Source organism: Crotalus tigris, unplaced genomic scaffold, assembly GCF_016545835.1.
Source record: "Crotalus tigris isolate CLP2741 ecotype Arizona unplaced genomic scaffold, ASM1654583v1 scf7180000024385.1074895, whole genome shotgun sequence".
In the NCBI taxonomy this organism is placed as follows: Eukaryota; Metazoa; Chordata; class Lepidosauria; order Squamata; family Viperidae; genus Crotalus; species Crotalus tigris.
In genome coordinates, this window is record NW_024100555.1 from 798,961 (window position 1) to 823,845 (window position 24,885).

At 38.9% G+C, this 24,885-nt stretch overlaps 1 protein-coding gene and 1 long non-coding RNA gene across 2 annotated transcripts in view; one reads left to right on the plus strand and one right to left on the minus strand.

The window, feature by feature from the left end:
* Positions 1-24,253, minus strand: part of JAK1 (Janus kinase 1) — a 57,229-nt gene extending 32,976 nt beyond the window's left edge. The window contains exons 1-4 of the mRNA XM_039328944.1: positions 24,009-24,253; positions 5,777-5,899; positions 4,094-4,155; positions 3,177-3,375 (exon numbers count right to left, since the gene is read on the minus strand). Of these exons, the coding sequence (XP_039184878.1) occupies positions 3,177-3,375; positions 4,094-4,099 (205 nt within the window). The 5' untranslated portion in view covers positions 4,100-4,155; positions 5,777-5,899; positions 24,009-24,253. The remainder of the gene's footprint in view (positions 1-3,176; positions 3,376-4,093; positions 4,156-5,776; positions 5,900-24,008) is intronic.
* LOC120301544 lies at positions 23,367-24,533 on the plus strand. Its single transcript, XR_005554939.1, has 2 exons — positions 23,367-23,758; positions 24,349-24,533. It is a non-coding gene; the product is annotated as an uncharacterized LOC120301544 (long non-coding RNA).
* Positions 24,534-24,885: the final 352 nt, after the last annotated feature.

Here is a 24,885-nt window from a genome sequence, read left to right on the forward strand (position 1 = left end):
CATTCCAAACATTCCTAAAGCGAGATTCACAGCGGGTTCTGGGCATTTTTCCACCGTTTCTCCTCTCGATCAAACAGAGAGAGAAATAGTAAGGTCGATGGATCTTTCATTTGTTGGAACACCTGATGACCTTTTGTTCTCAGGACAAATTGAGAAAATCCTGCTTCAAATTAACCAAAATGCATTCTCTGCAAAAGAGATCATGGGCTCTGGAAGCTTCCATTTTCTGGGTGGGAGGAAAGTGTTTGCTCCATTTGCATGCCTAAGGGGCAAAGCGTGGAATCGAAGTGGCGCAGGAACCAATGCCATCTGTGGCCTGGGTATGCTGCTTGCTCATGTGTGCCGGCCTTAGTTTGAGGGCAGCCTTCAACTGAGTGGGGAGGCATTGCAGAGCCAGGCCCCTTGCACCTGGTTCCAAGCTGCTGCTGATGGTGGCAGCCACCTGAGCAGCCATGATTCCCCCCTCCTCAGCCAGCCACCCAACCGGCCCAGCCTAGTCCTTGTCTGGCCAGTCGGCTGGCACAAATCCTTACTGCTCTTTTCTTCCTGCTTGGTTCCTGCACCCGGCCAACTCCGATTCCATACTTTGTCCCATAGGCATGCAAATGAAGTAAACACTCCCCCCCCCCCCGGAGAATGGAAGCTTCCGGAGGTCATGATCTCTTTTGCAGAGAATGGGTGTTGAACTCTTGTGATATTATGGCACCCAGGAGCTTCCACTGTCGGAGCGAAAAGCATTTCCAAGCCGATTCGCCTCTCCCCCAAAGGGAAAGAAACTGTGGCAGAGAGGAGACAGATCTTTGCAGATCTTTGAGTCTGGCATGGCAGAATGGGAGGGAGAAGCAGTTGTGGGGAGTGGGGGGGAATAGGGCAAATGTTGCAGAGCCTCCGCAGTCATTCGTAAGGGCGAACGACAGTCGTGTGCTGCAATATTTGTAATTTTGGGACTTGCTCATAAACACTAGGGGGTGCTTATCATGTAACTTCAAATGAGTGTTAAGTGAACGCTCGTAACTCAGGGATAACCTGTACTTTCTTCCTGCTATTAGCTACTCTGTTTTAATATTTCACATGCCTCCTTGGACTGGATATTCTACTAGATATATATCTTTTCCTTACTTAAATTACAGTTTCAATTAATGAGTTTATCACTGCTTCTCTGTGAGCCATATCAACTAATGTGGTCTCATCTCTCAAGTAGATTTTCCTTTTTGCTTTTTGTTTGTGGATAGAAAATCACTTGGATGGACTTCAAGAATTCATATATTTACTCTGAGTAACCTTTTATTATAAACTGCAATGAACATTTCAAAACCCTATAGATTCTTGGTAAATGAGTTTAAATTGTTTAAAAACTTAAAAGTATGGTGGAGTCATGTGGCTGTGAAAAATCGCATCTTTTTATATCTTATACAAATTGCAGTTTCACTGTTTTTCACTGAAAATTATACATTAGTTTTCCAGTTTTTAAAAATGATTTAAGATTTAAGTAGATCTTAGATGCAATAAATTGTGAATGGGCATTTGAATTCCCGTGATATTGTGCACTGTCCGTGTGAAAAGCATTTCTAAGCAGACTCTCCTCTCCCTCAAAGGGAAAGAAACCGAGGCAGAGAGGAGCCAGATCTTTGCAAGGTGAGTCCAGTGCGGCAAGAAGGGAGGGTGAAGCATGAGGTATCTTAATGGGCGGGAGGCGTGTTTATCACTAGGCCCCCCTTTGGCCTTCCCCACCCTGAGATATCTCATGTGCACTTAATAAGCCACATGCATCTTAATAAGCAGGGAGTGATCTCGTTTGAGGTACAAGATTCACTCCCACGAATTCTTGAGTTACAAATGGAATGGGCAGGTTCCATTACACTAATAACTCAAGGACTACCTGTATCTTAAAGAAAGCCACCTTGTTTCTGTAAAACTATGATGTAATTCGCAGCACAGATGTTTGGGTCAAAGTTAAGAATTTTAAGATAGTAGATATAAGCATTCTAAATTCTGAAAGAAACTAGTAATTTACATATATGCTTTGCCTTGTCTATAATTCACATATGTGCTTTCGGGCACTTTTTTAAAGATTTTCTCACAATTCTACATACACAACACTCCATGAGAGGCTTGTGTGAAAAGCACTATCGTGACACTCTCAACTGGAGCCAACTATTGCAGAGATTTAAGTCCACAGGAAGACAAACTGAGTCAGAAACAAAAGCAACATGGTTCCTATAGTAGCAAAATTCAACAGGGCATAGTTCATTAGCAGTGCCCGTGCTCTCTTCTTTACTAATTAAGCGTATTCAGAGGGATCCAGCTTTTGACAAAAATCCTCCAATCAAGTTTAAGTCTTAATGACTTCATGGACATATCCTTGTAGTTTTCTTAGCAACATCATGGGAATGGTTTACTATTATTTTCTTCCACGATGTTCTGTTGACTTCTTCATCTAACTGTGTGACTTCATGGCAGTATCTCATCCAACTACTAATTTGACCCTGCTTAGGCTTTTGTTTTTGGATTTTTAAAATATGTATTTTTATTTAGGTCAGTCAAGGTTAGGTTCTGATACTAGGGGTAATTTAATGCTTAAGGGCTATTTTAATATATGTTAGAGGTGGTCCTCAACTTACAACCATTTGTTTAGCAACTGTTCAAAGTTAGGACGGCACTGGAAAAATTTTTACTTGCAATCAGCCCTCACATTTGCAACGCCGCAGCCTCCCTGCAGCCAAGTGATCAAAATTCAGATGCTCAAGTAACCCACATGTATTTACAATGGTTGTAAATCCCAGATACCTTCCAATCAGCAGCCCATGGAAGCTGGATTCATTTAACAACCGGATGATTCTCTTGACAACTGTGGTGATTCACTTAACAATCAGAGCAAAAAGATCATAAAATCAGCCGTGACTTATTTAACAACAGTATCACTTAGTGATGGAACTTGCAGTCCCAAGTGTGGTTATAAATCGAAGACTACCTGTGTTCTAATTTTATCTTTTCAACACAATCTGATGCAAAACTATAGTACAACATGACAAATGATGAACAGCTTGAATAATTAGAAGTCACTGAGGCTTTCATTCGGGAATTTCTCTAACTCCCTTTAAATTCACCAGTCTAAAAATCATTCCTGTTTGTTTTAAACAAGCTACATAATAAGAAAAGATACTGTGGAAACTCACAGCATTTTTGTGCGGCTTCAATGCAAAGTTCTTCTGCTGTGTACTTGCCACTTGTATAACGAAGGGAAGGCTTTTCTTGTAAGTAGAACAGTATTTCCAGCATTTGCTCCTGAAGCTCTGCGTTGACTTCGTTCTTCTTTGAACTTCTCATTTTTGCACAGAAAGCCATCACTTTACAGTCTTCTTTTACATACATATACTACATACATGGAAAGGAAAACTATCACAACAAAGTAGACAAACTATCAAATACCTTCCACTAACAATATTACATTTCTTGAGGCATCTTAAATAATTAGTAAATGGATTATGACATAAATTCAACAATAAAAGAAAAAAAACGCAGAAGGCAATAAGGTAAGGGTAAAATTAATTCTTATCCTTATTTTACAATAAAATTATGTCAGCTGGATCTGTTTAAGATATAGAGCATAGCCTTCTATCAGTGTTTATTATCCACCTCTCTGCAAAGTAACACAGCTTTCCAAAACTTGAGAGGGGAAATACTATGAGCAATTCAAGAACATGGACACTGGCAGAAGACTGAAGGCTACATATGTGTGTTACGATCTATGACTAGTATAAGGATTCTGTTGAAGAGATAAACATCTATTTCGTTATCTTGATTTTAAGAGATAAACATCTATTTCATTATCTTGATTTTAAAAAAAAGTATAGTATCAGGTTCTCTTTTGTTTTTGCTGTTCCACACCCCAATTATGGTTGCCACTTACTAAACCATCTATGTAGATGCTTTATAATATGGTACACAGATGGTTTATAAAAGGATATGTTCCTATACAGATAGAGCAACATAATAATACAACAATAGTCAAATACAAAGATACAGTTTTACACTTTTTGTATTAATTACCAAAGAACTACTGCAGCAGTAATTTTTAGGGAAAAGAACATACCTGCATTTATATGGATTTGTGACTTCCCAGCAAGAAAATGTGTTTTCAAAATATCAGAGAATCTGATTAAAAACAAAGGAAAAATAGAATCAATTCACAAAGTAACGAACTACAGAAACTGTAGGACTAGAGCACAGGTCGGCAACCTGCGGCTCCGGAGCTGCATGCAGCTCTTTGAGCCTTCCCCTGTGGTTCCCAGCCTCCTCTGTCTTTGTAGAGAGAGACAGAGACAGGCAATTGCACTTCCCTGCTTCTCTCTCTCTCTCTCTCTCTCTCTCTCTCTTTTGTGTGTGTGTGTGTGTGTAAAAGAGAGTGCACTCACAGTGTTCTCCGAGGAGCTGAAAAGCTTACTGGGCGGAGCTCCTCCCTTTGCTGCGTTTCTGCAGGAAGCAGGAAGCAGCAAGGGCAGGAGAGAGCTAGCTAGCCCAGCTAGGCTGACTAGGAATTCTGGGAGTTGAAGTCCATGAGTCATAAAAGAGACGAGGGTTGCTTACCCCTGAGCTTGTTGGACAACAGCTTGAAGCTTGCCAGGTGAGCAGCAGATAGGAGGGGGGGAGAAAGAGAGAGAGAGAAAGAGAGAGCGGGAGGGAGGGAGGGAGAGAGAGAGAGAGAGAGACAGAGACAGAGAGAGAGAAAGAGAGAGAGAGAGAAAGAGAATGGGGGAAGAGGAGTGGCAGACCAAGGGCAGATAGAGAGGGAGAGAGAGAGAGACAGAGAGAGAGACACTTTTGACATCTAAAATGAAGATAACACTGCATATATTCTTTTTTACCTTTGTGTGTATGTAATTTTATTCTCTTAAAGCATTCTCTTGGTGATCATTGTTTTAATAGTATGGATATTCCCAAAAGTCATATTTTTACTTTTATTTTTAATGTGTGTGTGTGTGTATACACATACACACACACACCCCCCTATAATAAAGATAAAAAAGGATATATGCAGTATCTTCATTTTAGATATCAAAAGGGTTTTACGGCTCCCAGTGTTTTGTTTTTGGTGGGAAATGGGTCCAAGTGGCTCTTTGAGTGTTTTGGGTTGCCTACCCCTGGACTAGAGAGTGATCTTTTGACTGAATATCTTGGAAAAGTTGAGGTCCATTTCAAAGTCAAACATTAACAAAACAAAGTACTAAAAGATCTCCTTTCAGTCTGTAGTAGGTTCATATAAAATGGAGAAATCTCAAGACTATGTAAGCTGAAAGCTAAAAACAAGAACCTGGTGTCATATATTTTGGGTTTTTCTTAGCATATTGTATATATATATATAGCCATTAAAATATATATAATTATGTCTTCACAGCATGGGTGAATCTTACTAAGTGAGGCTTGTACAACAAACTGTGATTAAGTAAATCATGACTTAATGTAAGTGAAGTACATCTGTGTAGCAGCGAAAATGGGTGCTTAAGCATTCTCTAACAATTCATTCATATAAAGATAGATAAGATAACTTCAAAAGATCTATTACATTTCAGAATTTTGCAATTCCATGTGTTCCCTCACATTTCTCCATCTAATGAGTATTTCAGAACACCTACTGCCAAGATAAGATTCTCAAGTTTAGACAAAGAAAAGGACATCCAAACACAAAATATTAAAAGTCAGAAATTGGGTTCAATAATATATAGTTATATATCTGCTGAAGAAGGTTATGATAAATTATAATTTAAGCAATACTTACTGGCTTGACTTTGGGACACTGGAGTCTCCTCTAAATGCAGAAAAGGTCCTAATTAAAAAAGCTTACATCAGATTTTCCTGATGTCCATCCATTTACATCTTGTTTTTATTGATCCTAAGCCATCTGGAAACCAAGGTGATAGGCAATGTCACAAGGTAAAATGGACAACAGATTACAGACTTATACTTTCTCATGATTACTACCCATGAAGCACAGGTACATCACAATATGTCATCCTACAATATTTCACAGCAAAAACTAGGCCTTCTTTCCAGGAATTGCAAAAATCATTTTTGGAAATTGTCACTTTTTAGCAGCATTTTAATAAGGAATGTATCTAAAAACAGATAAAAATTTAACAACCACATCAAGGAGAGCAGGATTTGGGGGATGGGGGGGTGTTGGTTAAACAAGATGATCTTAATGATTGCTACCACTTGTGATCATAATTGGCAGGCTCCATTATGGTCATAATCTGAGAACTACCCATATCAATATTAACTCATGTATCAAAATTTTAATGTGTTTAGAAATTAAGCAGAATGCTCTGCATGGTAGATGCATGGAGGTACCAACCTTCCTTTCCCAGAAGTTTTCTGAATGCTAATGCCCTGCTTCCACCTCCTGCTTTGGAGTAGTGGCTTAGTAGATCCTACTGCTATTACCTATTTCCCAAAGAGCATCTCACTGGCATCCAGCCAATTCGAGAGTGTTACACATCATCTGGCTTTCTGGCAATTAAAATGCAAACACGGAGATAATCTCAAAAATGCTACCTCCTAACTATACAGCATAAAATCACTATAACTAGATGATTTAGTTCTTAATGCTCCCATTTGGGAGATACTCTAATCTTACCGGAAACAAAATCAAACTTTATTTTAAAAAAAGAAAGGGTAACACATAAAGAACTTTTTTAACATTAAATATTTTAGTATAATTTTAAACATTAAAGCTCAAACATTCAGCGCTGAACATAAATTACATTCAACACTGACAACTTATTAAAAAAAAATACTAAAGAAGATCCATCACTCTAGACAGATCACAACATGGCACTAGTCTGCTACAGATGCATAATTTGCTCCCTCAAATATTACAGATTAAAAGAATTCAAAATACTACAGATCTCAAGAAAATTCGAAAGAAAATATTGCACCTTCAAGGATCACCTGAGCTTTGCATGAAGACTGATGTTAAACATTTAGTTTTATCATTTATTCAGAGAGATGGGAACATGAAACTTAATACAACAAACAGAAATTAGGAACAGCACAATTCCTGGCTAGAAATAACATAGTTCTGGAGCAAAGAAACCTAGAATATTTCTAGAAAGCCCCAAATTCTTGGAAATTCCATCTGTTACTCGGAGACTAGAGAGGAAAAACAAAACCCTGCACAATTCATCACCTTCACAGATATATTTAGAGTTCTGCCTAAGCCTTTGATATCCCCAGCAGAGGGAGGAAGTAAGATAACCAACTGTACGTGACAAAGAACACGGGAATATGTTTTGCATGTCTGAGTCTGCAGGCTGGCAAGCAGTCTACATTTAAAACTATAATGTAATATATTTGTGACGGGGTTTTTTCTATTTTTGTGGGATTTCCCTCCCTCTTTTTTTATGTACCTTGGTAAAAATAATAATAAGAATAAATGTTTTTCGTTTGCCCTTAAAAAAAAAAAAAACACTCTGTAGACAAATATCTAGTAACCTTATTTTCTGGGAGAATCAGGTTAGGACAGGTTAGTTGGGTATGCTGTAATTAATACAATCGTGGCAATGATAAGGGCAAAGATGGTATCAGAAAAGAGTAATAGGAGGCTAGCTAGGGAATTCTAGGCGTTAAAAAGTCCATAGGACTTCCACGTGCCAAGATTGGACACCCCTGATCTATACACTTTTTTTTCCACAACACTCAGCAATTAAAACAGTTTAATATCTCATCCCTCATTGTTTTCTTCATAAATCTTACATGGATTTCTCTGGGCAATTTGTGTTTCCTTGCATAACTTGAACTCATTCTAAACATTTCATCCACTTCTTGCTGCATCTCCGGTCTTTCCATTTCTAGGGCCTTTGCTAATAAATTAATAATCACTTCTGCTATATTTTTCTCTTTCTCTTCCTGGGCGTCATGGCGACATGGATGAAAGAAACCGGAGTTCCGGTTTCCTAGTCTGATTTCGCTTTGTCTGGAGAACCAAAGAGGTCAGAAGTCGCCCTGGAGAGGCAACGAGGAGGAAGGGAAACCTTGGGAGTTTGGAGCCAACGGCGGTTGGCCCAAACGGACCAAGGAAACTCTTCAAAGCCACAGTCCAAGCCAAAGTCAGCTTGGGAAGAAGTGAAGAGCCACAGCAGTGCCGCTGAACAGCTGACTGTCAACAACATGTTTGATCTGGGTGAGATTCTGCTTTATTTCTCTTCCCTATGGACTTTTAAAATATAATTCCCTGAATTGATAACTTTTAAAAGTAAAAAAAACCCAGGAAGACTTGGGAAGAAGAGAGTTAAAAGCGGCGAGAAATCTGGAATGGGGGGGACAAAATTAAGGAATATAAAAAATATGCAGAAAAGATTCGAGACTGAAAAGAAAAAAATGATAATCTGTTGTTGGCTAACTTTTTTGATTTGGGAAGATTTTTTTACTTTGTTGTGAAAGAGAATTTTAAATAAAAGTTTTACTACTGGATAGAGACACTATAATTAATGAGGACTTAGTGGTGAAGGAAGATACTACAATAATACAGAGAAAAATCAGAAGAGTGATGACCCTGAAACAACACTTGTGCTAAACAAAGAACATTCTTTCTACAAAAGAAAAAACAAAGATTTTTTTCAACTACATCTTTCAACTTTAGACATAACTATTATAGAAACTATTTAAAGTCATTTTTTTCTTTTCTTTTCCTTTTAAAAAAATATTTTTGAACTGACAGAAATATTTGGATTAGACTTATGTAGTTGGGTGTTTTTTATTTTGCTGGATTACAACTTAAAGTAGTTGGCTTTTTTTAAAAAAAATGGATTAGCCTAAAGCAGTTGGCTCCTTTTTAAAATTGGATTTTAGCCTAAAACATCTGGCTTTTTTTAAAGTTGGATTACAGTCTAAAGCAGTTGGCTTTTTTTTCTCCCTCTCTTTTCCCTGTAGATTTACAAAATTTGCCTGATTGAACAATGAGTGCACCAAATCTCACTAAAATTATAAAAAAAACCCTGCTTCTGCACTCTCTTCTGGAACATCCAGCCCAGCAAATCAGGAATCTATTGAAGCAATGTTACAATGAGAGAAGGCAAACAACCTCCAAAAAGAGATGCATGCGACCTTACAATTAATGCAAGAAATGATGCAGAAGAATCATCAAGAAACAAAAAGCAACTTTGATAAGCTAAATGAACAGATCTTGACATAAAGACACAATTTGAGGTTCACCAACAAATGATTCTTAAAAATGAACAAAGAATTCAGAAGGTGGAAGATCAATCAGAAGATACTGGGGAAAAAATTGAAGCACTAATGACAGAGAATGAAACATTAGAACAAGCAAATCAAAACCTAGAAGGGGTTGTTGCTGCTTTGGAAATGGAGAAGGCGGTACACTATTTGAGAGCAATTAAAACAGTTCAAATTAATAGCAAAATCTTTTCTTACATAGCCTCCAAAATAACCCTACAAAATATAAAAAGCAAAATATAAAACCCAATCCGTTAAACTCAGAATGAACAATGATCAATGAACTTTAAAGACCTGCTAAAAATGGCACATGGAACACTGAAAGTTTTATAGATTAGTTCACAATTGTTAAGATAAACTCCTTAGAGAACACTTGTAACAATTAGGTTATGCACAGTCAGTTAGCAATATTCAATCTCTCTCTTTCCAAGAATGTTTATTTCTGAGGTATTTTTCAGAACTGGAGGATTCTCAAGAAAAGGTTTAGGGAAGTGCAGGAGGGTGACAAAAAAGGATGAAATCTCACACTGGATTTTTGGATGTTTATTTTTTTAAAAACAAAGCCCAAATTCTACTATCTGTATTTACCATTTTATGATAGCAATTCCCCCTTTCCTCTAAACTTAAATTAGTAATCAATACCCAGATTATGGTTATTATTTATTACCATAGTTTTCAAACAGCAGTCTTAACATGTAATTGCATCAGAACTGAATAGCAATGCCCACAAAAAACAACAACATTCTTCTAGGTAATATTACATAATTTCATATTATGCAATCTCAAATTATGTAATCAAATGCCATACCACTTGGTTAATTCTAATAAAAAGACTGTTTAAAAATCCCTATTTTAGCTATCAAAATTGGAAAATTCAGGAGCAAGTAAGAAAAGGAACCTTAATCTTTCTGGAAAACATGAAACTGGAATTTGACCATTTTCTGTCCATAAAAACAACCCCGAAGCTGATTCCATGATATGGTTACTTCGCAATGTTGTATCAACCTTGCATATGAGAATGGTAGTAATATTTGTGTTAAGTTAAGGACAAACACTCCTGGGAAAGAATGTATTATAGAAACAAAAATGTATCCACAGCTCTACCCCGAAAAAGCACTTGACATTTAATCAATAGGAAAATGGAATGGAAAGTTACCAGCTTAATAGAGCCAGACCAGAAGACTGCACTCTTTCTCATAACTCTTGTTTCCCAGGCCTAGGCTGAAATCAGAAAAATCTGTGAAACTGTCTTTATCCACCAAAAAGTATACTTGAGTTTAGTTTGAAAATCGCCCATATGTCATGGTATATAAAGAAAGCAGCAGAGCATTGTTCTCTTAAAATTTATATGCATCTTATATGATTTCATTACTCAAGAAAGCATAATAGAGTTGTGCATACCTAGATCTGAATGCTTCCGAATATTTTTGATATATGAGAAAGTATATTCTTTTAATATTATTACAAGCTCATTTCATAATACAGAAGTTACCTTACATTGATCATCTCATAAATAATTGTTTCAAGATAATATTAAACCAATTATAGGCAACATTTTATGAAAGAGAAGGTATAGTGATTTTCAATTTTATTGAATTCTTCAAGTCAAATCAATTTCATATCTCCAGTACTCATTTCATGTACAAATTTAGAATTGACTTAACCTACTTTTGAGATAACTTCCTCAGATAATTTAATTTGGCCATTTATTTACCAGCACAGTAAGTCACAAAGTTCAGTTTTAAAGTTCAGTATCTTTCCTACTTTATATTTTCACGTTGCTAATGATATAAGCAAAATTTTATAATGATCAGTATTTATTCTCAAAGCTCAGCAGATGACATCACCTAGCTGCCACTGATTGTTCTCTGAAGCTAAAAAGGTAATTCCTAATGAGTACTTGATGTGGAATAACCTGGACTTCTAAAGTTGTAGGTTAGAGAGTGAACAATGCAGCAGCAGACAACTTCTATAAGACTTCCATTGAATTGAATAATACAGTAACTAGGAGTTGAGCTCAACTTGGGATTGTCCTTCATTCTTATATACAGTATTTCAAAATGGATATAACAAAACTTTTATTGGATACTGATCAACTCTATTAAAGCTGTTTTGCATTTGAGACTTTAGTTTGGCCTATCACTGCTATGAATATCGTATTTTTACCATAGTTAAAAGTACTAAATCAAATGAGACTGTAATCAATTTATATCAGTGGTTCTCAACCTTTTTAATGCTGCGACCCCCAACCGGTCGTAAGTCGAGGATTACTCAACCGGTTGTAAGTCGAGGACTACTCAACTGGTGCAGCACTGTTTGCAGAATGGGACTTTTGGCAGGCTCAGCAGGGCAGAGACAGCCTGGACAATTCCTGTTGGCTTTTGAAAGCCAATAGAATTAGACTCTATTCAAGAGAGTCTATTCTATTGGCTTTCAAAAGCCAATAGAATAAAAGGGAGTAGCACAGCTAAGGAAAAGGGGGAAAAATGGCGGACTGCATTGTTTGGTGACCCCCATGAAATGGTCGTTCGACCCCAAATGGGGTCCCAACCCACAGAGGTATATTAACTTGGAATGTCACAACAGCACTGAATTCATCACAGAGATAAACAAATCCTTACTTGAGAAAGCAAACTTGCCGATATTTTGTGCCAAGATACTATACTGAAATCAATCATAGCTGGACATGAGAAGAACTTTGTGATTACAGGTAGTTATTCATTTACAACTATAATTGAGCCTGCAATTTCAATTGTAAGTCATGATGGTTATTAAACTGGTCATCATATGACTGTGCCCAATTTTATGACCTTTTTGCAGTAGTCCTTAAGCAAACTCCACAATCATTAAGCAAATGCATTGTTTGCTATGGGGTATTTTGTGCTGGAAATCAGAAGTAAACATCAGTTTCCAGTGAAAATATTGTCAGTCGTGTTCACATAACCATGGGGCACTGCAAACAGTCATTGTAAACTAGGCCAGTTGCCAAGTCCCCAAAATGCACACATGACTGCTTCGGGGAGTGGTTGCAGGAACTTGAAATCTGGGTCATAAGTTTATGAGTCCATTGTAACTTTGAGTGATCACTAAGCAACTGGTTATAGGTCAAAGAATATCTGTAGAATTAATTTGTGCTTAATAGTAACCAAGTATGATAGAGGGGAACTAATCCTGCATTACAGATGAACAACTAAAAAACATGGCAAGCTTTCTTTCTCCTACCACTATAAAAGTGAGAGGAAGCAAGACAATTTAATTTCTGATACTGGACAGAGAAACTAGAGATATCTGCTATATACACTATTTCTCTGCAAGCAAGAACATTTGTAAATAAAGTTATCTTTGAACCGCAAATGGCCAAATATGACTCATACCACTCCTCTCTTTGTGCTAGAATTGTTAAATTGATCGCTCTCTTCTATATTTAAATTCTAATCCTTTTCTTTTTTTGTAGATTTGAAATAATTTTAATCTCATTTTCATGTACATTTTATCCATAGCATATTAATTGTTGCAAACCATGTTGAAGTAGAACTTTGACCTTGAGCCCAGACTGTCTAATTCAATTTTTTTTATTTTTGTTGCAAATATTTCCTTCTGAATCAGTGCACCTTGGATATAACAATTGTTACATTATTATTCCAATGTAATAATAAATAAAAGTTGATAGTAATTCTGATTTTAAGTGGGTGCATCTGATCTCTAATCAACATGCCAAAGAATAATAGTCTGGATATTAATGAGGAAGTTGACTATCCAATTATGTCTGAATCTAAACTCCTAATTTGTCACTTGCCTGAAATCCATTTGAAACTGATTACCTATTGCCTGTTCACACAGGGGAACAATATGCCAAGATGTATTATAATTTGAGCTAGAAAACTTTCCTTTTATAACCTGGAAGCATATCCTTTGAGTGGCTATGAACAGCAGCCAATAATATTATGAAAAAGTAAGGGAGCAATTTTTAATTTTACTTCAATTTTAGGGTTGCAGGTCACTTCATCAGATCTACAGGATCATTAAACTGATGTAAGATTTAAACTGGAATGAGGCAGAGTTAAGGGAGGGAAAAACAATTGCTTAAGCAAGTTACATATGAGAGGGATTAAATACCTTATGCATTAAAAATGGTAATGTGTTAAAAATTAATTTCATTTGAGACCATTTAAGATTGCCTAAAGCCGAAAGTTTCAAAAAATCTTTTAATAAAGTATTGTTGTTGTTGTTTTTCTTAGCCCTCCTGATCACTTTTCTCTACTTCTGACAATTTACAATATCATTTCTGAGCTAAAGTGATCAGAATTGTACACAGTAAACACTAGGGCCACAGTATGTATGCACAGGTGTATATATGTGCACATTTAAACAAAAAACAGTTATTATCTGCCCTTCACTTAATTGGTTTCTATCATAGAGGGTTTTTTTTTATAACTGCAATATTACTGATGCAATTATATCACTAATTGCATCAGTATAATTGACTGTCAAGGCTATATGAGTAAATCTCACCTGTTATCTTTGTTGAAGGAAAGCTCCTCTGATACAAATCATATGCAGTTTGTAGTTTTTGGGGAAAGGGGTGAAATATGCATATGGTCTTGTCCCAGAATAGTTACTTTATTTGAGGAATAAATCTGTTACTTAATAACGTGCACACATTATGAAATTTGCCCTACAGTCATTGTGGTGGATATTCTTTTAGCAAACCAAAAGATTTATCCTGCAGCCCTGAAGCAGCATCATATTAACAACACTCTTCCTGTTTGAGTTATGACAGACCTCAGGATACAAACTTAAAAGACTGGTCAGCCTACACAAAAATCTTTGAAAGAGAATTTTGAACACTATTTTTAGTCTTCTAGTCTGCAGTGGGAGGGAAATGGGGAATAAGCATAGCAATTTGGCTGAAACTCTAGCAATTTGAGGCTCTTCTTTTGCAACCAAGTTAAAAATATCAACAGTTTCCAGCAACACAACATTACATTGATTTTGCTGTAAGACTAATACGACAAAAGTAACACAAGAAAGCCAAATTTGAATGTTATTTTTTTTGTAGCTTGCAGATTTATATGATTTATAAACTTTATAAAGATTTATAAAAGCAGAACTTTTGCAAGTCCACTACCCTTTGTACCAACTGAAGTTTCCAGATACTCCTCAAGAACAGTCCCATGTACAGTGCATTACAAGAGTCAAACCTAGGAGGTGACTAGGGCATGGGAGACGGTTAGTCCAGCAAGGGGATAGTTGGTGCACAACACGGCAAAGGCCTTCCTGGCCACAAATGCCACTTGCTCAAGCAGGAGATGCAAGTCCAAGAGGACCTCCAAATTATGCACTGGAGAAAAAATGCTGAAAATATTTCAATAAATTTGACTTGATTTTACAATCGTTTTAGGTGTGGTCATTAAGGAAACACCATAGACATTAAGCAAACATCACAGGTGTTAAGCAAACCAATAATTTGTATGCGCAGTTTCTCCAAAAACCAGAAGTGCTTGTTTTCAGCAAAACCCTCATAAAACACAATTATAGTCCTTCTCTCCAACAGCTAAACATGATTAGCCTAGATATCTATCTACATTTTATCTTCACAAGAAAAAAATAGGTTCAGCTGAGAGAGTAACTGATTTAAATCCATCCATGGAATATCTATAATTAAGGAAACTTGAACAGGAACTCCATCTCATAGCCCAGATATGTCAAACACAGGCTCGGGGGACCAGATGCGGCCCACAAAGTGGTTTCATGTGGCCCGTGAAGCCATCCTGGAAACAGTAAGGGAACAGCCCCCACTGCCTTGGCCCTGGCCCAGGCCAGCCGGAAGCCAATGTACAGTTTTGTGGTGGCCATCTATGCTGAAACACATTCAGTCTTAGCTCCACAAGGCCGTCTAGAAACAGCAAGGAACCAGCCCCTTCTGTGTCGACCCCGCCTCCTGGTGCATGCTGGGGAGGTGTCATCCTTTGTGAGGAATGAAAAAATGGACCATGTCGGTGCTTGCCCCGGTCCCACCCCCTTCTACCAGAGACCCTCAGATCTGTACCACTCCTGCCCAGACCCCCACAGGCACCCTTGACGCGAACGATGTAGAGCTGGCCTTGCCCACCCAGTTAGGCCACACCCACTCCATCCACACCCACTAAATAGGCCGCACCCACCCAGCCCCCCAACGGCAACCACAATGAAATTGAGTTTGACACCCCTGTCATAGCCCAACATTTAAAACAGTTCTGGCTTTATTAACATAAACAGAATTGGTCATAGAAATATGAAATAAAATTATTCTTAGGTGTGTGAAGAAAAGTGCTACCAACCTCACTTGGAGAATGAGAAAGAGCAAAATACTGATGACTTTCAGAAAAGATTACAAAGTCCTTCAAAAAACACGAGAAGGCATGAGAAACTCAAAATAACCCCATTTTAAATTTATTTAGTATAAGATGGGATGGAGACAAACTCTGACAGGATTTTAAGATTCTGTTATTCTACTTTACAATAACTAAGGTCATTCCTCAGGCCTGTTTCTTTACTTACCTATCTGAATAATTACGGTTCTTAGCTTCTGATGACTTCCATGGATACATCTATGAAATTTTCTTGGCATAATATTGAAATTGTTTTTTTTCAATTTTCCATTCTAATCAATAAACCTTGAATTCCCAGGTTTTCTCCCATCCAATTAGGAGACACAATTAACCCCACTTTGCTTCTGTGATAAACCAAGATTAGCTAAGTCCTGAGTCTATGAAATTATTCTGTTTATTCTACATTAGGAATGCTGGATCATTAGGAATGCTGGATCGGAGTACCCATTTTAAGAAAGCCAATGACCTACAGGAGTATATTAAGATAACAGAGTCTAGAATAGTTAGGAAAGCTGAAGAATAATTAGTTATCTGGAGATGACTAGAGAGATATATAATAATGGCCATCAAATGTTTGAAAAATTCTCATGCAAAAGGTAGAGCAGAGCTATTCTGTTTCAGCACATGCTCAAAGTTTACTACAGATAACAATAGTTAAAGAGAGATTAGCTGAGGCTTCTGGGTTGTTATTGTTATTTGTTCTTCATTTTGAACATAATCCTCATTTTATAAAAAGCAGAGGATAACTAAAAAAGCCAGACTGTTTGGAGAGACTGACTGTTACTTTGTCAAATGAAGAAAAATGCTCCATCCCTAATGTCTTATTAGTTCTAGTGAACAAACTTGTATTATCCAGTGGTTAAACTTTATAATGACCTTGGCATTAAGATAAAAGTGCAGATGTGTGCACATGTGTTTATATCAGTGGATAAATGGGATTATGTGAGAAAGGCACTTTTTGGAAGCAATTAATTTCCATTTATTCGGTTTTATTAGGGTGGAGATCACCTTACAGTGTTCAACCTCACAAAAGAGGATGATCAGATAACGATAGACAATTTTAGCTCTTATTAGAAAAATTCAATCAAAATAAGATTTGGATCAATGGTGTACAGTAGTCCTCAACAACCGTTTGAAGTTACACTGGAAGCGAGTAGTACTTACAACTGATCTTCATCCCACCATCCTTGTGATCATGATCCAGGAGCTGGGCAACCAGCCTGCATCCCACAATCACATGATCACCATTTAGCAACTTTCCCTGCCAGCTTCGCGCAAGCAAAATCAATGGGGAAACCAACTGGGAAGGTCATAGGCTGATCCTGCCACTGCTTCTCCCAAAGAGTCTGGCTACAGAGAAGATGATTCCAGGAATCTTGTAGTGTGTAGTGTGTGCATCAGCAGCACCCTCCCACTTGCACTCTGCAGCATCCATCCACTTGCACTCATCCTACATCAGACACCTGTGTCCTCTCCCAAACTAGGCAGCAGCCACCCACACATACACACACCTGGTGCAAATGTACCATGGCATCCATGTGCATGCCTTCCTGCAGTTGGCAGCAACCCACCCCGCCCAACCATACTCACGCCTTGCTGTAGCAATTGTTTACCCAGCCAGCCTGCTTGTGAGCCACCCAGGTCTATTTGAAAGTATTTCTACATTGTCTGGACTAAATCTCAATTAATTAAAAGTAGCTAAAATTAATTACATTTCCTGCAGATAGCTTTAAAAGCAATCATGGAAAAAAAAAATCTGTCATCACCAGTAGTAATGTATTGCAGAATTCTGCATAACATTTCCCAGCAGTTTCAAGGTGATATTAAAAGACTCAAGTCAGATGTCTGAAGACTTTTCTAAGATGAAGATAATAGTTAAACTCCAAACTCAAGATAGAATTAATACAAGAGAGTTGACCTTTAGCAAAATTTAGAACCCTTACAAAATGATGCCTTCAACCAACTTTGTGAGAAACCCAAAGGATAAGGATAAAATAGTTAACAGCATCCAAATTCATTGATAATTTCAGTAAAATGCAGACTATCTAGTTCTCATGGATATGAAATGTTTTTATTAACCAAATTTGTATATTCACCTGTTTCACAAACAGCTACTCTGAGCAGCAAACAACAGTCAAATTAAACAACAAATATAAAAAATATAAAATTCACATTAAAAAATTATTTAAAAAATATAAAAACCTTAGGCAGAGAAAGAATAAAAATAGCCACCTCAGCAATGAAGCCATCAAGGCATGTCTTCAGAGTTGCAGATCTGATAACATAAACAAGCGTTGAGGGATTTCCAGAATGTCAAGAGATGGAGCCAATCTAGTGTTGGAGGAAGAATGTTCCATAAGACAAACTCTAAGGTAGAGAAGACACATCTCCTAGAACCTACCAAACATAGGCGCCTACCTGATGATTCACGTAGCATGCCTTTTCTGGCAGATCTTGTGTGGTATGCTAATGCAGAGGTCTCCAACCTTTTGGGGTTCACACGCGCATGCACGGGGCCACAAATACTGCCGCAGACTAGCTGTTCATGCATGTGGCATGTGCTGGTGCCGTGCACATGCGCGAACGGCCGTGTAACCCCTGTGGCAGCTAGCGGCCCTGTTCACGTACACACAAATGGGTCACCCAGGCTAGCCCCCCCCCCGTTTCTGCATGTGCAAATGGCCATGGACACCCGCCCCATGCTAGTGTTCCCGTTTGCACCCGCATGCATGTGCAAATGGAGCTGCGGGCGCTAGCGCAAGTGGGGGGAATGCACGCCCACATGAGCTTGCATCGGCCAGCCATTTCTGCAGCCTGCTGGCCAGGAGCCTGCAGCCCGGTCCCAGGCCGTGGCCCATAGTTTGGGGACTCCTGTGCTAATGTAATCAGGGAGAGGCGGTCCCTCAGTCCATGCCATGAAGAGCTTTAAAGATTAAAACCAGCTCCTTGAATTGGATGTGGGAATAAACTGGCAATCAATGCAGCTTGTGAGGCAGAGATATAGCATGCACTGTTCTAGGCATGCAGATACCTCCTTTCTCACTATCAGCTTGAGGTTTCCAGGCATTTTTCTGTATCTATTTTATGTCCATCAGTTATAAGACTAAGTTATTGGAAAATAGTCTGCCTCCCTATTTCTCTCCAACTTGTTTCAAAATCTGGCCTCCTGCTGTCCTATATTCCTCACCCACATAGCAATACAGATCCAAGCACGAGAATTGCAACTGCAGCTGAAAATAATCAAATGCAACTCACTCACTCATTCTTGAACTTCTTTGGGCCACAATTTAGGTTTGTGGCCCAAAGGTCCATATTTTATGCCAGGAAGGCCTTTAAAGATCAAAAACAGCACCTTGGATTTTACCCAGAACTAAATTGGCAACCGATGCAGCACTCAGAGTAGAGATGTAATATGTATTTTTCTAGGGCCATACATAACTCTCTGCACAGTCACATTTCGCACCAGCTGAAGCTTCCAAATTTATTTATGTTTCATACTTAACAGCCCATTCCCCTCAGATGCTTTTCAAGGGATGCCCCATATACAGCACATTACAGTAGTCCATTGTGGAGATAACCAGGCATAAATGACTGAAAGTAGAGCCTCACTATCCAGGAAAGGGTACAATTGGCACATAACAGGAAACTGTGCAAAGGCCCTCCTAGCTAGGACCGCTCCTCCAGCAGGAGTCCCGAGTCTAAAAGGACTCCCAGATTGCACATCAGGTCTGCCTGGAGCAGTGCTACTGATCCAGTACCAAATATGGAACCAGATGCACGCCCCCCCCGCCAAACAACAACACCACTCTGTCTTGCCAGGGTTCAGTTGAAGCCATCTAAAACCCTACAACCTCCATGCACAGGGACAGTACTTCAACAGCATCACATAATTTGTTATTTAGTTATTTTTGTGTTTCTACTCACATCTACGATGTCTTTTTTTTATCAGTCCCTTTTTTAGGCTTCTATCACATTAGAAATTTAATCAGTTTTCCTAAATTATCAGTCTTGTTTATAAAACTGCCCATATCCTTCTTGCTTGTAAATTAACCTCTTAAAACATATTATCATTAACTGTTTAAATTTTTCATTCGCTAGAAAGACAGACACAGACAGACGGACAACCTTTATTGTCATTTTTTACTGTGGGAACACATTAAAATGAAATTCTATTGCCTGCTCTCAAAAGTGTACACACATGTAACACACATATAAATATGCTATACACAACATATGTATATACTTACACCCTTACATATAAATATTAATCACTGTCCATCTTGGAAAACATAGCGGAAAGAAGCAGCTCAACAGTTCACAAGGTTAATACTGTATGGAACAAAACTGACTAAATCTGGATGTTCTGCTTCGGATACCACAAAGCCTCCTCCCAGAAGGTAACAAGAAAACAAGTGTGAAGAGGATGTGCAGTTTCCCAGACAATCCTGCAGACCTTGCTCAAGCAACACTTATATGCTATGTCCTGGACAGAAAGAAGTGAACTGCCAATAATCTTTTCTGCCATCCTCACCACCCTCTGCACCGCCTTCCTGTCTGAAGCAGTGAGGCTTCCAAACCAGACTGTAATGCAATATGACAGGATGCTCTGGATATCCCTCTATGGAAAGTGGTAAGGACAGGGGAAGGAAGATGTACCTTTCTCATGCAATGGAGAAAATGCAGGTGCTGCTGTGCCTGCTTCACCAATGTCTCGCTGTTGAGCGACCAAGCCAGCCTACTCGTTAGCTGCACACCCAGAAATTTGATGCTGCTCACCATCTCCACAGGTGAATCATTAATAGATAGAGGGAGTGTGGCTGTGCCTGCCTTTTCTGAATATTCTCTAATACAGAAAATACAATTTCAGCTAAAACACTACGTTGTGCAGAACAAATCTGATATATTTCATAGATATTGTCTGTTTTTCCTGCTTCATTGCTACAATGAGGAGTCTTTGGTGCTCTCTGAGCTTGGTTATTTTCTTGCAGAATTTCATTACCCAAACTTGCTACAAATATTTCAGACCCTAAATGACATACATAAGAATGTTTTATTTTAGTGTCCTATGGATAGCAAAGCAGTATAACTGTTAGAATATATTAATCAATATTAGCATATTGCAAGATCCAATCTGAGTTGGTCACTGGGACCAGAGGATTATTCTTCCAAACAGTTGGATATGAGAGAGAAGTTCCCTGAGGATGTGCTCCAGCATAAGTCTGAAAGCTTGGAAGAATAAGCCTCTAGTCCTAGTGACTGACTCTTAGATCCTGCAACATTATCCTAGGTCACATATATTTGCCTTCATTTGCAATATTAGCATATGACATAAATTGGGATATTCAAACTTACAAAAAAGGACTGAACAGTCCTTTTACATGGAAACTTGTTATAGTAACACTGTTATTCATCAACATAAATTATTATGAATCCTTCAAATATGACCTCATTATCTTAAGCCAGGTTTACATAAAGCCTTTCCACAGAAGCCCATAAACTAAACCATATACTGCCGCGTAATTCAAGATTCAGCAAAAGCACAGCAACTCTTCTGTTTTACAGTAACATTTAAATGGCTTCAGCTTGAAGTCTGTTTTCCTACATTTCCCCTTAAAAAGAAGAAACATTTATTTTTCACAGAAAGGCAGCTGTAAGTTCACAGAGTGACATTCAGCCATTCTTCATAAGGGTATAAATTATACATATATACTTGAACAGACAGGAAGCTCACAGGATGTGGGTTATACTTTTAGTCACAGCAAAATAGCATTTTATGGTCAATTATAAGTACATTTGGTGTAGTGGTTAAAGAATCAAGCTAGAAACCAGGAGACCGTGGTTCTAGTCCCATTTTAGGCAAAGCCAGCTTGGGCTAGTCCAGGGGTAGGCAACCTTGGCTCTTTTATGAGTCGTGGACTTCAACTTCCAGAATTCCTGAGGCTGGCTCAGGAATTCTGGGAGTTGAAGTCCACGAGTCATAAAAGAGCCAAGGTTGCCTACCCCTGGGCTAGTCACTCTTGCTCAGCCCTAAGCAATGGCAAAACACTTCCTAAAATCTTGCCAAGGAAACTGCAGGGACTTGTCCGGACAGTCACTAGGAGTCAATACTGAGTTGAAGGAAAGCACAAAGTAAAAATGCAAAAGAAGCCCCACATATTTCAAGGGATCTTGTGCAGAAATAAAGTCTAAACTTTATTTTTAATGGAGGCCTACAGGAAAAGTTCCTGATTTCTATATTCAGTAATTTAATTTGCTAATACTTTATACTGGAAAAATTTAAAGAGATGGCAAAGAGCTTGTTTTTTTTACTATAAATTAATAGTTACTCAATTCTGCCATTTTCTACCAGTTAGCAAATACTATTTTAATATTTTCTAATTTTAACATCAGCATTTGCAGATAGCCGTGACAACCCTAACATGATGAAATGTGTAATGTCACAACACAAACCCCATACTTTTTATTTGCATCATGGTCTTACATATAAGTACATATGGAGTAGGCGTTTGTGTCACAGGCATTTTTTTCACTTGCCCATCTCTTATTTTTAATCAATAACAGGACGACCAATCTCTTTCCCCCTAGCCAAGTTTTACAAATTGGAAAAACATCCTACAATTTAATGTACCACTTGTGCATCATTTTCTACATAAGACAAATGGTGCCTTTCATTTTTTGGCTACGTTAGTATGGAGCCTTTTTTTCCATGACAAAATTCCTATTCTGCAAGACTGAGAAGGCATTGGTTCCTTTCCTTATTATGTTCCCCTATTTGTTTTGGATTGACATACCGTATCTTTCCTTATCCCACTATATGCAAGGAATTGCCTAGTGTGATTTAAAACAATATTAAACCTACTTTGCACATAATTCAAGTGTATACATTATAAATAAAAGTACAAATCAATATCACATAATAAAACAAAGTATAAAAACCGCAATTCAAGACAACATAAACATATAAATGCTGGAAGGAAAAAAAGAACTAAAAAAACAAACTCATCCAGCAAGTCTTTTACTCTCACACTCAATACTTGGGTGAAAAAAAAATCCACAGATCTTTAAAGGCAGGCAAGCTAATTGATCACGGAGGGAGGGATGCTCCTCCAAAAGGCAGGATCATTTGATTTACAGGTAGTCTTTGACTTACAACAGTTCATTTAGTGACTGTTCCAAGTTACAACAGCACTGAAAAAAGTGGCTTATGACCATTTTTCACACTTACGACCGTTGCAGCATCCCCATGGTCATATGATCAAAATTCAGACGCTTGACAACTGGTTCATATTTATGACATTTGTAATGCCTCGGGGTCATGTGATTACCTTTTATGACCTTCTGACAAGCAAAATCAATGGAGAAGCCAGATTCACTTAACCACGGTATTACTAATTTAACAACTGCAGTGAGTCACTTAACAACTATTTCAAGAAAGGTCGTAAAATGGGACAAAAGTCAAATGTTTCACTTAGCAACAGAAATTTGGGGCTCAACTGTGATCATAAATTGAGGACTACCTGCACCATATTTGCTATTAATTACGCCCCTTAATTATTACATATAGCAACCCAAATATGGTTGATTTCTAAGAACATAAAGCCAACCAATCTTCAGGAAACAAAACCCCATAAAAATATCAACCAGAGGGAAAGTGGCTGCAAAAGCTAAATAGATTTCTTAAATCCACCATGTTGTCAGTGACACCCAACAGGAATAGGAAACCATAGCAGGCGGGGGGGGGGGGGACCTGACAACCTGCAACAATGATCAGCATTTGATCCTCTTTGGGCAAAGTCCAAGAAGACTTGAAGAACCTGAAGTGTACGAGGGGAGGAGGGGGAAAAGATACTTGGAAGAAGCAGCCGTCTGAAGAACAACTTTTATAAACAGGATGTCTGCCGTACCCAACCGGAGGGGCTGTTTACAGCTACAGTATGAGAACTTATATGTAAAAGGGAAGGAAGCGGGCTCGCTTCCTTTTTCTCGTTCTTCTTTCCTTTCGCTACTAACTTATCTCACCAACATCCCCAGCCCGAGGACTCCTCCAATCACCTGGCTCTTCCTACCCCGGATCAAGCTACCGCCTTCTGAGAAGGGCCCTGCCCTCCCGCGGGAGGAGATGGTGGGGAAGCAAAATGGAGCGGAAGGGAGGGCAGGTAGGCAGGCGAATTGCCCGCGCCGCGCAGGGAAGGCGAAGGGTCTGATTAGCCTCGCTCCTGCCCCGGGGGAGGCGAGGAGGCAGTTCCAACCTTTGCCCCGGAGGGTCGGGAGAGAGAAGAGGGGGCTGCCCTCCCCGCTGCCCCTCTTCTTTCCCGGGGTCCCTCGTCCGCCCCTTTTTCCTCCCTCTGAAGGCCACCAGCTGAAACCAGGGCAAAGCCCCGCTTTCCCCTCCGCCCCCGCACTCACCACTTCAGACGTCTCCCAGATGAAAACAGGGTGCGGGCCACCCAGCCCGCTCTCACTCTCTGCCCGGCATGCCCTCTTCTCCCGCCTTGATGGCGGAGAGACGGTGGGGATTTCCAGTCGTTCTCGCAGACCCGGACCGCGTTATGTCCGAAATCGACGACGACGACGACGCCCCCGCTGGATGCCGACTGAGTCGCCCAGCGCCAGCGTTGTTCAGTCCCTACGAAGACGCCACCGCTCTCGCGCTTTGCGCATGCGCTGGGGATTGCCCAGAGCAGGCGCACTGAAGACCGCGAAGCGAAGCTCGGTTTTTTATCGGGGATATCCTATTTCTTAAAAGGATATATCTCTGTTCCAAGATTTCAACCGAAGGTGATTGTACCCGACGTCAGCCTCTGTCTTTTACCGCATCACCAGGGAGTAGCGCATTAAAAACATAAGGAAGAATTGCGACTTGGCTTATAAAATGTTTTTCAAACTGTTGCCACTGCAGCTTCTATCTTAATCAAATTCAGGATTTACCTATTTTACTATTTATTCGTTTGTTTATTTCCCGATTTTACAATTTTATATAAGTAATTCAAGGCAGCGAACATACCTAAATACTCCTTCCTCCGTTTTTCCCATTAAAAACAGTCCTGTAATGTAGGTTGGACTGAGAGTGACTGATTCAAAGTCACTCGACTTTCATACCTAAGGAGGAACTAGAATTCACAACCTCCTGGTTTCTAGCCTGATGCCTTAATTACTGCACCAAGCTCATTGTTAACTTATTAATTACATATTCTTTTTCAGTATGTGCCTTTTGAGTCAATGTTGATTAATGCAAAATGCTTGGATAAATCATTGCCATTTTCTCGGCAAGATTTTCAGATGT